Source organism: Chiloscyllium punctatum, unplaced genomic scaffold, assembly GCF_047496795.1.
Source record: "Chiloscyllium punctatum isolate Juve2018m unplaced genomic scaffold, sChiPun1.3 scaffold_613, whole genome shotgun sequence".
Taxonomy (NCBI): domain Eukaryota; kingdom Metazoa; phylum Chordata; class Chondrichthyes; order Orectolobiformes; family Hemiscylliidae; genus Chiloscyllium; species Chiloscyllium punctatum.
This window is the reverse complement of record NW_027310347.1, coordinates 35,390-53,947: the sequence shown is the minus strand read 5'-3', so window position 1 is coordinate 53,947 and position 18,558 is coordinate 35,390. Positions and strand designations below refer to the sequence as shown.

The 18,558-nt window shown below is 56.4% G+C and overlaps 1 protein-coding gene across 1 annotated transcript in view; it reads right to left on the bottom strand.

Annotated features, from left to right (window-relative positions):
* srcap (Snf2-related CREBBP activator protein) overlaps positions 1-18,558 on the bottom strand; it is a 91,655-nt gene that overhangs the window by 38,418 nt on the left and 34,679 nt on the right. The window contains 10 exon segments of the mRNA XM_072567607.1: positions 895-1,223; positions 1,354-1,556; positions 3,253-3,495; positions 10,593-10,799; positions 10,958-11,128; positions 11,495-11,866; positions 13,261-13,472; positions 13,968-14,137; positions 14,816-15,002; positions 18,260-18,396. Coding sequence (XP_072423708.1) covers positions 895-1,223; positions 1,354-1,556; positions 3,253-3,495; positions 10,593-10,799; positions 10,958-11,128; positions 11,495-11,866; positions 13,261-13,472; positions 13,968-14,137; positions 14,816-15,002; positions 18,260-18,396 — 2,231 coding nt within the window.

Here is an 18,558-nt window from a genome sequence, read left to right as displayed (position 1 = left end):
CCACTCCCCGACTGGGGTAAAGTGAAAACCTGCCTCGACACGGTCATTCAACCCCCATCACACACTCCCAGGGACAGGGACAGGAACAGCACGGGGTTAGATACAGAGTAAAGCTCCCTCTACACTGTCCCCCCCCATCAAACACTCCCAGGGACAGGGACAGCACGGGGTTAGATACAGAGTAAAGCTCCCTCTACACTGTCCCCCCCATCAAACACTCCCCAGGGACAGGGACAGCACAGGGTTAGATACAGAGTAAAGCTCCCTCTACACTGTCCCCCCATCAAACACTCCCAGGGACAGGGACAGCACGGGGTTAGATACAGAGTAAAGCTCCCTCTACACTGTCCCACCATCAAACACTCCCAGGGACAGGGGCAGCACGGGATTAGATACAGAGTAAAGCTCTCTCTACACTGTCCCCCCCCATCAAACACTCCCAGGGACAGGGACAGCATGGGGTTAGATACAGAGTAAATCTCCCTCTACACTGTCCCCCCCACCCCATCAAACACTCCCAGGGACAGGGACTGCACGGGGTTAGATACAGAGTAAAGCTCCCTCTACACTGTCCCCCCATCAAACACTCCCAGGGACAGGGACAGCACGGGGTTAGATACAGAGTAAAGCTCCCTCTACACTGTCCCCCCATCAAACACTCCCAGGGACAGGGACAGGGACAGCACGGGGTTAGATACAGAGTAAAGCTCCCTCTACACTGTCCCCCCATCAAACACTCCCAGGGACAGCACGGGGTTAGATACAGAGTAAAGCTCCCTCTACACTGTCCCCCCCATCAAACACTCCCAGGGACAGGGACAGCACGGGGTTAGATACAGAGTAAAGCTCCCCTCCCCCCCCTCCCCCCTCAGCCCCGAGGAAGCGGGTGCCCACCTGTCAATGATGTCTGCGAGTTCCTCGAGGCGTTCCTCAGGGTTGTGGACAGCTGCGCCCAGCGCCCGGGTGCTCCTCCAGTAGGCCTCAGGCTGACGCGCCTCCCTGCTGACCTGGGCGGCCAGGCAGTGAGCGTAGCCGAGGCCCCGCCAGCCGGTGCCCTCGGGGGGGCTGTCCACCCCCGATGACCGGGCCTGCTCCACGAAGGCACAGAGCCGCAGCAGCTCGCTGCCGTAGACCGGGGCGGCTGCACACCGGCGGTCATTCACCGCCACGATCCGCTCCAGCCTCTCTTGCCGATGCTGCCTGCGCTTCTGTTCCAGGGCCTCCTGTAACCGCAGGGGGAGAGAGAGAGAGAGAGAGAGGGGCACAGCCGGTCAGAGGGTGGGGCACGGTGGGCGGTACTCAGTGTACCCAGGGTGGGGTTCACGCGGGGCGGGGGCCGCGATCCGTCCTTACCAGTTTGAAGGGGGACTTGACGGGCTGTGCCTGGTGCCGCCTCGGCCGGAGGGCAGCCAGTGAGGTAGACGTGGTGACTGGCTCAGCGGGAGTTGGAGCAGCCACCGGACGGGCGATCACCGGCCGTAACGTCGGCAGCTCACAGTCTTCCTTCTCCACCTGGCTCGGGCTGGACACCACCAGCCGAGTCACAGTGGGAGCAGCTGGGAAAGGGACAGAGAGGGAGAGGGAGAGGGAGAGGGAGAGGGAGAGAGAAAGAAAGGGGAGGGAGGGAGGGGAGAGAGAGAGAGCACGAGGGAGGGAGGGAGGGAGGGAGGGAGGGAGGGAGGGAGGAAGAGAGATGGACAGACAGAGGAGCGAGAGAGAAAGACAGGGGGGGAGCGAGGGCGGAGGGCGAGGGAGGGCGAGGGAGGAGGGAGGGCGAGAGACACACAGACACGTTACACACGGGTCACTAAATACACATGATCTTCTTACACAGTTATCAGTGAGGGACCCAGCACTGCTGCTCTGGGACATATCACCCAGGGACACAGTCTTTTGATCAGCTTCTCTGTTGGTTCTCGTTTCGGGGCGGGGACAGGCTCAACAGAGTAACAGCCTCTTCACTGGTTCCTGGGAGGAATGCCCAGTTCTCTCCACCCCCAACCCCAACATCCGGTGGGTGGTGGAGGAGGAGAAAATCCCTCGTCCTCCGCACCTCTCCTCAGTCAGCTACCCTTGTGTGTAAATCCCTTGTTGAAAGGGCAAAACAGGAAAGCTGCTTTCTGAGGCTCTGGGAAGGTACATTCCCGACGAGCGAATGGAAAAAAAATTGGGAATCAGTGGATTCCCAAGCTCCTGCCACGTGCACACAGGAAGGAGTCCATAGTAACAGAACTGAATTACTCCAAACTCTGGTGTCTGGACTGGCACTGTTCAACAGTGCTTCCCTGATTAACACTCTCATGAAATGTATAGAGTCATACAGCACAGAAACAGACCCTTCGGTCCAGCCGGTCTGTGCTGACCCTAATCCCAAACTCAACCGGCCCCCACCTGCCTGTCCCTGGTTCATATCCCTCCATCTTTTCCTATCCACGGGCTTATCCAAGTACCTTTTAAACAGTGTAACTGTATCTGCATCCACCACTTCCGCTGGAAGCCCACTCCACACACAAACCACACGGTGTAAAAAGAGTTGCCAACACCCCGTCCCACCTCAACCTCATGCCCCAAATCCTCAACTCAAAAAAGGTCTGAACAAAGACAAGCAAGCCTGCTTCACGTCTTCTTGGCTGCATGTGACACAAACTTCAACGCACATGAACTGCCCCCCAGCTCGCGCTCTCTCTGTTCTGCACCAGTACCGAAGCCCTGCGATGCTGCCCGCTCATCCAAAACGGAACTCCACCGGCCCCCTCCTCAGCCCGCTGACCCAAATCGAGCGCGTTGATTTGTGTGGGGTCTCAGGTCACCCCTCCTCACTGCACCACCAAGATGGGTGCCGTTAGCAAACGCCCGAACCGCGCCTCCTGCATTCTGATCCAAACTGTGGATATAAATGGGCCCAGAGCCAGCTCTGAAAAGGGTTCAAGTTGAAGAGGTACGGTTATAAACATCAACTCACTTTAAAACAAAAAGGATTGATTACGAGAAAGAAATGGTTTCCTTTGCCCTGTCGGGGGGGGATATAATTGCAAAGTAGAAACATGCAACTCAATGAGTTACAATCATGATGGAAATTCCCCAGTTTTACAATAATTCTGAGAACAGTGGCACTCGAGTTCCAGCGCATCCCACTGAAGAGTTTTGGCAATGCCACCGCCCAAGTTCAGTCACCCGCCGGAGTTCCTAGACGCGAGCACATGTAGCGCACAGCTCGCGAGTGAGCAAAAGGGCAGGGAAGAGCGCGGTTACCTTGCTCCGTGTTCACAGGCGGTGTGTGAAGCACCCTCAGCACCGGGCGGGGAGCAGCCGTGGTGAGGGTCAGAGCCCCCACGGGCAGCTGCACACGGCCCGGGCTCACCACGGTGGCCGGGAAGCGGGCGGCGGAGACGGCGAGGGGTCGCGGCGAATGCACGGCCAGCGGGAAGCCTTCCTTGGGCGCCTGGCGGACCACAATCTTCACCACACTGGAGGTGGTCACCACTGACGCAGGGACTTGATGAGGAGGGAGAGAAAGAGACGGGAGGTCAGAGGGGTCTCAGAGTGGGGGTGGGGTGGGGGGGGGGAAGACAGTCAAACCTCTCAGTTTGAGCCTGACACACTCAGTGCCAACAGCCCGACTTGTACACATCCCTCCCTCCCCAACCATTGTTCCACACCTTCACACTCCAGACCTCCTTCCCCTTGCCACCCACCCCCCGCCTAGTGACACACACTTACATGCCGATCCTTCCATTCCTCCCCATCCCCTCCTGCCCTGATCTCCCCCACTCGACTCAATACACCCCCCAAGTCCCCATTCATTCCCCTCCCTCCTCACCTCAACACACCTTCATGTCCAAGATCGCTCCCCTCTCACACCAGGATGCCTTCCCTCAGTGTCACGGACCCCCTTTCAGACATGAACACCCTCTCCCCATCCAGACACTGCCTGCACAACACATCGTTCCACCCCTCACCTCTTCATCGCGTGGGCGCGCACTAGAGCAGATATAACAGGAAACAAGGTGGGGGCGAGGGAGTGCGCACACGCGTATATATACAGGGAAACAAGGTGGGAGTGAGGGAGTGCGCATGCGCATATATATACCGGGAAACAAGGTGGGAGCGAGGGAGTGCGCACACACGTATATACCGGGAAACAAGGTGGGAGCGAGGGAGTGCGCACACACGTATATACCGGGAAACAAGGTGGGAGTGAGGGAGTGCGCACACGCGTATATACAGGGAAACAAGGTGGGAGTGAGGGAGGGCGCACACACGTATATACCGGGAAACAAGGTGGGAGCGAGGGAGTGCGCATGCGCAAATATATACACAGGGAAACAAGGTGGGAGCGAGGGAGTGTGCACACGCGTATATACAGGGAAACAAGGTGGGAGTGAGGGAGGGCGCATGCGCATATATATACAGGGAAACAAGGTGGGAGTGAGGGAGTGTGCACACGCGTATATACAGGGAAACAAGGTGGGAGTGAGGGAGTGCGCATGCGCATATATATACCGGGAAACAAGGTGGGAGCGAGGGAGTGCACACACGCGTATATACAGGGAAACAAGGTGGGAGTGAGGGAGTGTGCACACGCGTATATACAGGGAAACAAGGTGGGAGTGAGGGAGTGCGCATGCGCATATATATACCGGGAAACAAGGTGGGAGCGAGGGAGTGCGCACACACGTATATACCGGGAAACAAGGTGGGAGTGAGGGAGTGTGCACACGCGTATATACAGGGAAACAAGGTGGGAGTGAGGGAGTGCGCACGCGCATATATATACAGGGAAACAAGGTGGGAGCGAGGGAGTGCGCACGCGCATATATATACAGGGAAACAAGGTGGGAGCGAGGGAGGGCGCATGCGCATATATATACAGGGAAACAAGGTGGGAGCGAGGGAGTGCGCACGCGCATATATATACAGGGAAACAAGGTGGGAGCGAGGGAGGGCGCACACGCGTATATACTGGGAGAAAAGGTGGGAGCGAGGGAGGGCGCACACGTGTATATACAGGGAAACAAGGTGGGAGCGAGGGAGTGCGCACACACGTATATACCGGGAAACAAGGTGGGAGCGAGGGAGTGCGCACACACGTATATACCGGGAAACAAGGTGGGAGTGAGGGAGTGCGCACACGCGTATATACAGGGAAACAAGGTGGGAGTGAGGGAGGGCGCACACACGTATATACCGGGAAACAAGGTGGGAGCGAGGGAGTGCGCATGCGCAAATATATACACAGGGAAACAAGGTGGGAGCGAGGGAGTGTGCACACGCGTATATACAGGGAAACAAGGTGGGAGTGAGGGAGGGCGCATGCGCATATATATACAGGGAAACAAGGTGGGAGTGAGGGAGTGTGCACACGCGTATATACAGGGAAACAAGGTGGGAGTGAGGGAGTGCGCATGCGCATATATATACCGGGAAACAAGGTGGGAGCGAGGGAGTGCACACACGCGTATATACAGGGAAACAAGGTGGGAGTGAGGGAGTGTGCACACGCGTATATACAGGGAAACAAGGTGGGAGTGAGGGAGTGCGCATGCGCATATATATACCGGGAAACAAGGTGGGAGCGAGGGAGTGCGCACACACGTATATACCGGGAAACAAGGTGGGAGCGAGGGAGTGTGCACACGCGTATATACCGGGAAACAAGGTGGGAGCGAGGGAGTGTGCACACGCGTATATACAGGGAAACAAGGTGGGAGTGAGGGAGGGCGCACACGCGTATATACCGGGAAACAAGGTGGGAGTGAGGGAGTGCGCACGCGCATATATATACAGGGAAACAAGGTGGGAGCGAGGGAGTGCGCACGCGCATATATATACAGGGAAACAAGGTGGGAGCGAGGGAGGGCGCATGCGCATATATATACAGGGAAACAAGGTGGGAGCGAGGGAGTGCGCACGCGCATATATATACAGGGAAACAAGGTGGGAGCGAGGGAGGGCGCACACGCGTATATACTGGGAGAAAAGGTGGGAGCGAGGGAGGGCGCACACGTGTATATACAGGGAAACAAGGTGGGAGCGAGGGAGGGCGCACGCACGTATATACTGGGAGAAAAGGTGGGAGCGAGGGAGGGCGCACACGTGTATATACAGGGAAACAAGGTGGGAGCGAGGGAGGGCGCACGCACGTATATACAGGGAAACAAGGTGGGAGTGAGGGAGTGCGCACGCGCATATATATACAGGGAAACAAGGTGGGAGCGAGGGAGGGCGCACGCACGTATATACCGGGAGAAAAGGTGGGAGCGAGGGAGGGCGCACACGTGTATATACAGGGACACAAGGTGGGAGCGAGGGAGTGCGCACACGTGTATATACAGGGAAACAAGGTGGGAGCGAGGGAGTGCGCACACGCGTATATATACAGGGAAACAAGGTGGGAGCGAGGGAGTGCGCACGCGCGTATATACAGGGAAACAAGGTGGGAGCGAGGGAGGGCGCACGCACGTATATACAGGGAAACAAGGTGGGAGCGAGGGAGGGCGCACGCACGTATATACAGGGAAACAAGGTGGGAGGGAGGGAGGGCGCACGCGCGTATATACAGGGAAACAAGGTGGGAGCGAGGGAGTGCACACACGCGTATATATACAGGGAAACAAGGTGGGAGGGAGGGAGGGTGCACGCACGTATATACCGGGAGAAAAGGTGGGAGCGAGGGAGGGCGCACACGTGTATATACAGGGAAACAAGGTGGGAGCGAGGGAGTGCGCACGCGCGTATATACAGGGAAACAAGGTGGGAGCGAGGGAGTGCACACACGCGTATATACAGGGAAATAAGGTGGGAGCGAGGGAACGTCCGCACTCGCGTATATACAGGGAAACAAGGTGGGAGCGAGAGTGCGCGCACACGCGTATATACCGGGAAACAAGGTGCAGCAAAGGAGTGTGCGCACATGCGTATATACCAGAAAAGCGGGCACGCGCATATATACTAGGAAACAACGTGGGAGCGAGGGAGCACGCCCGCATGTATATATCGGGAAACAAGGTGAGAGTGAGGGAGGGCGCACGCGCGTATATATCGGGAAACAAGGTGCAAGCGAGGGAGGGCGCACACGCGTATATACAGGGAAACAAGGTGGGAGCGAGGGACGGCGCACACGCGTATATACCGGGAAACAAGGTGCAAGCGAGGGAGGGCGCACACGCGTATATACCGGGAAACAAGGTGAGAGCGAGGGAGTGCACACACTCGTATACACAGGGAAACAAGGTGGGAGCGAGGGAGTGGGCACACGCGTATATACCGGGAAACAAGGTGCAAGCGAGGGAGGGCGCACACGCGTATATACAGGGAAACAAGGTGAGAGCGAGGGAGGGCGCACACGCGTATATACCGGGAAACAAGGTGGGAGCGAGGGAGGGCGCACGCGCGTATATACAGGGAAACACGGTGCAAGCGAGGGAGGGCGCACACGCGTATATACCTGGAAACAAGGTGGGAGCGAGGGAGGGCGCACACGCGTATATACCGGGAAACAAGGTGGGAGCGAGGGAGGGCGCACGCGCGTATATACAGGGAAACAAGGTGGGAGTGAGGGAGGGCGCACACGCGTATATACAGGGAAACAAGGTGGGAGCGAGGGAGGGCGCACACGCGTATATATACAGGGAAACAAGGTGGGAGCGAGGGAGGGCGCACGCGCGTATATACCGGGAAACAAGGTGCAAGCGAGGGAGGGCGCACACGCGTATATACAGGGAAACAAGGTGGGAGTGAGGGAGTGTGCACACGCGTGTGTATACCGGGAAACAAGGTGCAAGCGAGGGAGGGCGCACGCGCGTATATACAGGGAAACAAGGTGGGAGCGAGGGAGGGCGCACACGCGTATATACCGGGAAACAAGGTGGGAGCGAGGGAGTGCACACGCGCGTATATACCGGGAAACAAGGTGCAAGCGAGGGCGGGCGCACACGCGTATATACAGGGAAACAAGGTGAGAGCGAGGGAGGGCGCACACGCGTATATACAGGGAAACAAGGTGGGAGCGAGGGAGGGTGCACACGCGTATATACAGGGAAACAAGGTGGGAGCGAGGGAGGGCGCACGCGCGTATATACAGGGAAACACGGTGGGAGCGAGGAAGTGGGCACACGCGTATATACAGGGAAACAAGGTGGGAGCGAGGGAGGGCGCACACGCGTATATACAGGGAAACAAGGTGGGAGTGCGGGAGGGCGCACACGCATATATACCGGGAAACAAGGTGCAAGCGAGGGAGGGCGCACACGCGTATATACCGGGAAACAAGGTGGGAGCGAGGGAGTGGGCACACGCGTATATACAGGGAAACAAGGTGGGAGGGAGGGAGTGTGCACACGCGTGTGTATACCGGGAAACAAGGTGCAAGCGAGGGAGGGCGCACGCGCGTATATACCGGGAAACAAGGTGGGAGCGAGGGAGGGCACACACGCGTATATACCGGGAAACAAGGTGGGAGCGAGGGAGTGGGCACACGCGTATATACCGGGAAACAAGGTGCAAGCGAGGGAGGGCGCACGCGCGTATATACCGGGAAACAAGGTGGGAGCGAGGGAGGGCGCACACGCGTATATACAGGGAAACAAGGTGGGAGCGAGGGAGGGCGCACACGCGTATATATACAGGGAAACAAGGTGGGAGCGAGGGAGGGCGCACGCGCGTATATACCGGGAAACAAGGTGCAAGCGAGGGAGGGCGCACACGCGTATATACAGGGAAACAAGGTGGGAGCGAGGGAGGGCGCACACGCGTATATACAGGGAAACAAGGTGGGAGCGAGGGAGGGCGCACACGCGTATATACCGGGAAACAAGGTGCAAGCGAGGGAGGGCGCACACGCGTATATACCGGGAAACAAGGTGAGAGCGAGGGAGTGCACACACTCGTACACACAGGGAAACAAGGTGGGAGCGAGGGAGTGGGCACACGCGTATATACAGGGAAACAAGGTGGGAGTGCGGGAGGGCGCACACGCATATATACCGGGAAACAAGGTGCAAGCGAGGGAGGGCGCACACGCGTATATACAGGGAAACAAGGTGGGAGCGAGGGAGTGCACACACGCGTATATACCGGGAAACAAGGTGGGAGCGAGGGAGTGCGCACGCGTATATATACCGGGAAACAAGGTGGGAGCGAGGGAGTGCGCACGCGTATATATACCGGTAAACAAGGTGGGAGCAAGGGAGGGCGCACGCGCATATATACCAGGAAACAAGGTGGGAGCGAGGGAGGGCGCACACGCGTATATACCGGGAAACAAGGTGGGAGCGAGGGAGTGCACACACGCGTATATACAGGGAAACAAGGTGGGAGTGAGGGAGTGCACACACGCGTATATATACAGGGAAACAAGATGGGAGCGAGGGAGGGCGCATGCGCGTATATACAGGGAAACAAGGTGGGAGCGAGGGAGGGCGCACGCGCGTATATACAGGGAAACACGGTGGGAGCGAGGGAGTGGGCACACGCGTATATACAGGGAAACAAGGTGGGAGCGAGGGAGGGCGCACACGCGTATATACAGGGAAACAAGGTGGGAGTGCGGGAGGGCGCACACGCATATATACCGGGAAACAAGGTGCAAGCGAGGGAGGGCGCACACGCGTATATACCGGGAAACAAGGTGGGAGCGAGGGAGGGCGCACGCGCGTATATACAGGGAAACAAGGTGGGAGCGAGGGAGGGCGCACACGCGTATATACCGGGAAACAAGGTGCAAGCGAGGGAGGGCGCACGCGCGTATATACAGGGAAACAAGGTGGGAGCGAGGGAGGGCGCACACGCGTATATACCTTGAAACAAGGTACAAGCGAGGGAGGGCGCACACGCATATATACAGGGAAACAAGGTGGGAGCGAGGGAGGGCGCACACGCGTATATACAGGGAAACAAGGTGGGAGTGAGGGAGGGCGCACACGCGTATATACCGGGAAACAAGGTGGGAGTGAGGGAGTGCACACACGTATATACAGGGAAACAAGGTGGGAGCGAGGGAGGGCGCACACGCGTATATACAGGGAAACAAGGTGGGAGTGCGGGAGGGCGCACACGCATATATACCGGGAAACAAGGTGGGAGCGAGGGAGGGCGCACACGCGTATATACCGGGAAACAAGGTGGGAGTGAGGGAGTGCACACACGTATATACCGGGAAACAAGGTGGGAGCGAGGGAGGGCGCACACGCGTATATACCGGGAAACAAGGTGGGAGTGAGGGAGTGCACACACGTATATACAGGGAAACAAGGTGGGAGCGAGGGAGGGCGCACGCGTGTATATACAGGGAAACAATGTGCAGGCAAGGGATTGCACACGCGTGTGTATACTGGGAAAGAGGGGGGAAGCGAGGGAGTGCTTGTGCACACGCCTATACCGGCAAAGAGGGTGCGAGCGAGGGAGTGCGTGCGTGCATACCGGGAAAGAGGGAGGGTGCACGTGTGTGCAGACAGGAAGAGGGAGTGCGCGCATTTATTCCAGCAAAGGGGAGCATGAGCACAGGGGTGCGTGTCTTCAGGGAGAGAGAGCACAAGGGGCATGCGCTCATGTAGACCGGGAAAAGGAGGGCGTGGGTGGTGGGGGCATCATACCTTGGGCAGCCGCGATTGGCACTGCCAGCCCAGGCGAAGCCGCAGCGGTGGAGATGGCAGACTGAGTCCCGGTGACCGTCTGCAGCGGTGTCTGGATTCCCACTGCCGGCTGGGCAGTTTGCTGTGCCATGGCCTGAATGAGAGCGAGCTGGGCAGGCTGCCCGATGATGTGATGCCCACCGGTCGATACCAAGTGAACCATGTTACCTGTGGGGATGGGGAGAAAGAAAGAAAGAGAAAAAGAGAAGAGGCAATGAGCAGACCAAGTCTCTCTGAACACCAGAGGGGAAGGGGCAGGAAATTGAACTTGAAGGCGGTGGGCTTCGGGGGCAAGAGGAAGGGAAGGGGAGGAGGGAGCATCTCACCTTGCAGTTGCCGAGGCTGGCCAACAGCCACTTGCCGGACTTGGGCTCCCGCCAGCGTCAGCTTGTTGCCCTGGATCTGGAAGGTGACTGGCTTGCTGCCTGGATTGACTGGGTGGCCGGACTGCTGGTTAGCCAGAGATGCCAACTGACCGATACTCACCACCTCACCCGCTGCACGGTCGGGGGTGGGGGAGAGAGAGAGCGAGGGAGGGAGACACATAGACACAGGGTCAGTACCTAGGGCAAGAGAAGTAAATTCCCTCCACTACATGTCTGCAGCAGCTTCCCCACACCCCCAACCCAGAGGTTAAGAGATAACCTCCGATGGTTCCCCCCCCCCCAACTCAGGCAGCACCTTCACCCTATCACCACTCCACACTGCCCTCTGACCCTGCATTTCGCCAAATCAACGGCACGACACCTCCCAACCGCCTGCCGACCCCAGAGTCCAAGCCGGCCGTCGGTGCCCCTCCCACAAGCACGCTGTCTCTCCTGCACCCCCCCCAACCCCACCCTGAATTTCTGGGAGTTACTTACTGGGCAGTCGGGCCTGTAGGTCTGGGGAAAGGACGAATCGCTGCGGCAGGCCGACAGGAGAGGAGGAGAGAGCAGCTGCAGGAGGGGGTGGGGGAGGAGGTGGTGGTGGGGGAGGGGGTGGAGGGGGAGGGTGTGCCAGGACAGAGGAGGCGGCGGCGGCGGCTGCCGCCCCCTGTACGGTGTACGTCGCCGCCCCCGGTTGCTGCTGCAAGGCTGGGGCCACCCTCAGCGCCGAGAGCGGGAAAGGCCGGGCTGCGTTCACGGGGAGGGCGGTGACGTGAGCTGAGGGAACCGGAGGCCGGCTGTGGGCGAGGACAGTCCGGGGGGGGCCTGCTGCCGCCAGGGGCAGGCTCAGAGGAGTCGTCGACAAACCTGCGGCCAAGGGAGCCAAAATAAAAAAACAACAAGGTTAGAGAACGGCGAAGGGGACAGGCACTGCCCCCAGACAATCATTCTGTTCACTATTCAACATTCACTAAGAGACACCAGTCAGTGTACAGATATCTCCCTGAGAGAGAGGGGGGACTGAGAGACACCAGTCAGTGTACAGATATCTCCCTGAGAGAGAGAGAGAGGGGACTGAGAGACACCAGTCAGTGTACAGATATCTCCCTGAGAGAGAGGGGGGACTGAGAGACACCAGTCAGTGTACAGATATCTCCCTGAGAGAGAGAGAGAGGGGACTGAGAGACACCAGTCAGTGTACAGATATCTCCCTGAGAGAGAGGGGACTGAGAGACACCAGTCAGTGTACAGATATCTCCCTGAGAGAGAGGGGGGACTGAGAGACACCAGTCAGTGTACAGATATCTCCCCGAGAGAGAGAGAGAGGGGACTGAGAGACACCAGTCAGTGTACAGATATCTCCCTGAGAGAGAGGGGACTGAGAGACACCAGTCAGTGTACAGATATCTCCCTGAGAGAGAGGGGACTGAGAGACACCAGTCAGTGTACAGATATCTCCCTGAGAGAGAGGGGGGACAGAGAGACACCAGTCAGTGTACAGATATCTCCCTGAGAGAGAGGGGGGACAGAGAGACACCAGTCAGTGTACAGATATCTCCCTGAGAGACAGGGGACTGAGAGACACCAGTCAGTGTACAGATATCTCCCTGAGAGAGAGCGGGGACTGAGAGACACCAGTCAGTGTACAGATATCTCCCTGAGAGAGAGGGGGGACTGCGAGACATCAGTCAGTGTACAGATATCTCCCTGAGAGAGAGGGAGAGGACTGAGAGACACCAGTCAGTGTACAGATATCTCCCTGAGGGAGAGAGAGGGGACTGAGAGACACCAGTAAGTGTACAGATATCTCCCTGAGAGAGAGGGGACTGAGAGACACCAGTCAGTGTACAGATATCTCCCTGAGGGAGAGAGAGGAGACTGAGGAGACACCAGTCAGTGTACAGATATCTCCCTGAGAGAGAGAGAGAGAGGGGACTGAGAGACACCAGTCAGTGTACAGATATCCTCCTGAGAGAGAGAGAGGGGACAGAGAGACACCAGTCAGTGTACAGATATCTCGCTGAGAAAGAGAGGGGACTAAGAGACACCAGTGTACAGATATCTCCGCAAGAGTGAGATCAGTCAGTGTACAGATAATTGGGCAGCAACTAAGGAGATAAGAAACCTGAGTAATGATATTTCGATCGTTTTCACATTGAGACCTTGTACTGTGCCATGCAACTTGAAGGCAGTGCAATGTGTAAACTCTGCTGACATTGACCTTCCCAACTCTCAGGACACAAGATACCCACACCACTCACCCTGCGAGGGGATGACAGTCTGGCTGACTGGACTGACGACCGTCTGGAGCGAGGCGGTCCCTCCCTGGACGGTATGGAGCAGCTCTGCCACCCCGCCTCCCGAGGGCCGCGGCTGGGGCTGGGGGGCAGACTGTACTGCCGGGGCTGGGGGCCGGGGACTGTTAACCAGCAACACCGTCCGGCCGTCAGGCTTCTGGTTGGGCTGCAGCATCCTGTGGGAGGGGGGGGAAAAACAAGACAGGCAAGAGGGTGAGAGCTGAGAGAAACCAGGACAGGTGACAGACTGAGATAGGGAGCCAGCACGAGACAGAGAGAGAGACACACACGCGCGCGCACGCACACGGGGGTGGGAGAATAATGAGCCGGGGAACAGGAACAGATCTGGACAGTCTCCAAAGGGATCAGGGGTTTGCACCGCGATGTGGCAAATAGAAAGCGATTTGCCCGAGTGACCCAGCTTTGGCTACTCGTCCCTAATTGCCCCTTCAAGGTGGCAGCAGGGAGCTGCCTTCCTGAACCAGTGACACCGACAGGGGCGTGCAGACCACTTCCGTGATTCAACGGCAATGAGGGAACAGCCAGAGCAGTGGGGGGGCAGCACCGTGTGGGGGGGCCGGGGTGCCCTCAGAAGTGAGCAAGAGCGCAGCTGTGGAGGCGGGGGGGGGAAGAAAGAGGCGAATGCCAGAGAGAAGGAGCCAAGGACTCACCTGTTGACCTTCATGCGGACAGGTTTGGGACGGGGAGGGGGATCAGGAGCGTCAGCAATCTCCTCAATCAGCTTCTTGGTGACTGTGTGCTTGGGCAGGAAGACCTCAGACTCATAGCGGGACAGCCGACCTTCGATGTTGATCAGGTCAAAGATGCTAAGATCCACCTGCTGGTGGTGGTTGTTGGCAGGTGGTTGAGAGAGAGAGAGAGCAGAGGGGCACCATGAGAACCACCAGCAGGACAGCTCACACCACAAATCTACAACTAGACACAGCATCTCACACCCTCTTACCCTCAGGTGATCCAGAGCAGGGAGATCAGCCCAACACATGAAGCAGCCTGGACTCTCACCCAGACTGGCCCCAAACTGAAACCCACATGCAGCAGCCACCTCATGCTCCACGTCAAGAGTGCCTCGTTCACCTCGGCAATTTACAACTCGCTGCCTCACTCCAGGTTTACCCAGCCCTAAACTATTTCCAAACTCCAATTCTCATTTCCTAAATCCTGCCAACACCCCCCTTGGTCACCCCCTCCACACACACACACCCCCCCCACCCCCCTCGGTTACCCCCACTCACCCCCCCGCCTCAGTCACCCCTCTACCTATCGAGGGGGTCACGGCTCTGTGCAAGTGTGTCCCAAAGCCAAGGCCTCGTTACCACCTCCGCCTCCCCTCCACTGCAGTAACATCACACTTCGTTCTTCTGAACCCCAGTAGGTACAGGCCCAGTATCGTTACAGCGTGACCATTCAGCCCGTCGAAGCTGCACTCCCCCCCCCATCCCCCCCTTCTCGGTCGAGCCCCCCGCCCCAGACCCAGACCCACCACCCCGTCAGGCCTTACCTTGAAGGGTTGGTACTCCAGGGCCCGGACGACGCAGGAAGCGGTGGTGTAGCAGATGCCCCGGGTGATGAAGGGGGAGTGGATGGGCCGGGGGTCAAAGAGATTCGGGTGGTTACACACCTTCCGGAGCTGCATCAGGATGTTGATGACACTCATGAAGTGGCCTGTCTCCAGCGTCTCCTTGGTGCTGGACACGGCAGAGAAAAAAAAAAACAAAGTCACGGTTCTAAACTGTTCATCCACCCAGGACGGCCGAGTAAACCTCCCCTCCTCCCCACGGCCCCCTGCCGCTGATATCCCTTCCTGAAAGGACGGGCAGAACTGGCTTCACTGCCCTCCAACGATGTACTGTACATCACAGTTCACATTAAAAACTGGATCACTCTTCCCCCATAGCCTTTCAGCCAAGTTTCTCGCGGACATGGGTCGAGACAGAACATCAGCACATTACTCCAGAAGAGGCCTCAGCACTGTCCAGCTCAGGTCGCTCAGTTACAGAAAAGGACATTATTAACCTGGACAAGAAAAGTGGTTGATGTGGTGTATATGGATTTCAGTAAGGCGTTTGAGAAGGTTCCCCACGGGAGGCTATTGCACAAAATACGGAGGCATGGGTTTGGGGATTTGGGGATCAGAAACTGGCTCGCTGAAAGACAGAGAGGGTGGCGATTGGTGGGAAATGTTCGTCCTGGAGTTACGAGTGGTGTTCCACACGATCGGTTTTGGGGCCACTGCTGATTGCCATTTTTATAAGTGACCTGGATGAGGGCATAGAAGGATGGGGTTAATAAATTTGAGGATGACACTAAGGTCAGTAGAATTGTGGATAGTGCTAAAGGATGTTGCAGGTTACAGACGGAGATAGCTCAGCTGTCGAGCTGAGCTCAGAGGTGGCAAATGGAGTTTAATGCAGAGAAGAGAGGGGTGATTCACTTTGGAAGGAGCAGCAGGAATTACAGAGCACTGGGCTAATGGTAAGATTCTTGGCAGTGTAGATCAGCAGCGAGCTCTGTGTCCACGTGCACAGATCCCTGAAAGTAGCTACCCAGGTTGACAGGGTTGTTAAGGAGTGCATTAGCTTTTATTAGGAGAGGGATTGAGTTTCGGAGCCATGAGGTCATGTTGCAGCTGTACTAAAAACTCTGGTGCAGCTGCACTTGGGAGTATGGTGTACAATTCTGGTCACCACATTATAAGAAGGATGTGGAAGCTTTGGAAAGAGTTCAGAGGAGATTTACTAGGACGTTGCCTGGTGTGGAGGGAAGGTCTTCTGAGGAAAGGCTGAGGGACTTGAGACTGTCTTCATTAGAGAGAAGGTTGAGAGGTGACTTAATTGAGACATAAGATATAGGTGATAGGTTAAATACAGGCGACAGTGAGATCCTTTTTCCACAGATGGCGATGGGTAGCATGAAGGGACATGGCTTTAAATTGAGAGGTGACCAATATAGGACAGATGTCAGAGGTAGTTTCTTTACTCAGTATGGGCGTGGAACGCACTACTTCCAACTCGACAACTGTAAGGGCATTTAAATGACCATTGGATAAACCTATGGATGAAAATGGCAAAGTGTAGGTTAGGTGGTCTTCAGATTGGTGCAACACCAAGGGCCAAAGGGCCTGTACTGTGCTGGAATGTTTATGTTTGATCAGGAGGTTGCTGGGAATGGAGGGTCTGAGTTTAAGAGGAGGTTGGGACTATTTACCAACTGCAGTGTCTGGGATCGAGGGGTGACCTTATAAAAGTTTCTAAAACCGTGAGGGATATGGATAAAGTGAAGGACAAAGGTCTTTTCCCTGGTGTGGGAGACGGGGAATTTCAAACCGAGGGAGGCTATTTTTAAAGTGGCAGGAGAGAAGTTTGAGCAAGGGATAACGTTTCTTTTTAAATGTAATGATTCGCGCGCGGAATGAACTTGCCGGCGTGATGGATGGGTACAGTTACAATGTTTGAAAGAAATGTGGATAATTAATGAATAGGAAAGGTTTAGACGGGTGGAGAGGATATGGGCCAGGGGCAAGCAGGTGGGACGAGTCTGGTTTCGGATTATGGGCGGCATGGACTGGCTGGACCAGCAGAGGTAGTTCACAGAAGACTCCTGAATCAGTCGATTCCCAGGACAAAGGGATGTCCATCACCACCAGGGATCTGTGTTTGGGTGAATGCCCAGACTCCACACAGCGACGTTCTCCCCGTCACTGCATGGGTTTCCTCCAGGTGCTCAGGTTCCCCCTCACAATCCAAAGGTGTGAAGCTAAGGGAGGATTGGCTGTGGGAAAGGTGTCCCATAGTGCCCAGGGATGTGCAGGTTAGGGTGGATCGGCCGTGATAAATGGAGGGGAACAAGGAACAAGGTGTGGGTGGGATGGTCATCAGAGAGTCTGTGCAGTCGTCCTGCACTGTCGGGACTTCTGATTCTGTGAAAAGGTTGGGCCATGGCCCACTGGGGTCTGGAAGAATGAGGGTAATGTTACAGAATCAAGATAAAGTACTGACAGAGTGGAGAGGAGCTAAACAGGGTGGATGTTCAGTGAGGGCTTCCACACTCCACCCCAATGTGTGGGGGAATGTGCACAGAGTTCTCCCTGGTGCGGCAAGCTGGAACAATTATAGAGTCCAACAGCACGGAAGCAGACCCTTCGGTCCAGCCAGTCCATGCCGCCCATAATCCTAAACAAGACTAGTCCTACCTGCTTGCCCCTGGCCCACATCCTCTCCACCCGTCTAAACCTTTCCTATTCATTAATTATCCACATTTCTTTCAAACATTGTAACTGTACCCATCCATCACGCTGGCAAGTTCATTCCGCGCGCAAATCATTACATTTAAAAAGAAAAGTTATCCCTTGCTCAAACTTCTCTCCTGTCACTTTAAAAATAGCCTCCCTCGGTTTGAAATTCCCCGTCTCCCACGCCAGGGAAAAGACCTTTGTCCTTCACTTTATCCATATCCCTCACGGTTTTAGAAACTTTTAAGGCCACCCCTCGATCCCAGACATTGCAGTTGGTAAATAGTCCCAACCTCCTCTTAAACTCAAACCCTCCATTCCCAGCAACCTCCTGATCAAACATAAACATTCCAGCACAGTACAGGCCCTTTGGCCCTTGGTGTTGCACCAATCTGAAGACCACCTAACCTACACTTTGCCATTTTCATCCATAGGTTTATCCAATGGTCATTTAAATGCCCTCACAGTTGTCGAGTGTGAACTAGCTCTACTGGAGTCTGTCCCTGCTCAAGTGAGGAGATCAGAACCGCATACTGGGGGACACACTTTTACATCAGGAGCAAGGGGTGAGATACAAAGTAAAGCTCCCTCTACACTTTCCCCCCCCCAATCAAACAATCCCAAGACAGGGACAGCACAAGGTTAGATATACACACACTAAGTCATGTCTTCCCCACCCCAGCCCGTGAATGTTAGCGGCTGGCTGTCACTTACGAAGCCTGGGACATGAAGTCGTCGTACAGGTACCGCTGCCGTTTGGAGAGACGACACTGCACCACGTGTTCGTATTTCTTTGGCATCTGTTTCTCCACGTCCACTTTGATCCTGCGGAGGAGGAACGGTCGGAGAACCTAGGTTTGGCGGGTGGGGGGGGCGCAGGGAAACCAATCAGAAAGGAGAAATCAAACTTGGTCAACCATAAACCAACCGCCGCCACCATCAGCGGCTGGAGCGGAACAGACCGGCTGCAGGGAGCTGACAGACTGCTACAGACCCTGAAAGTACACCCTACA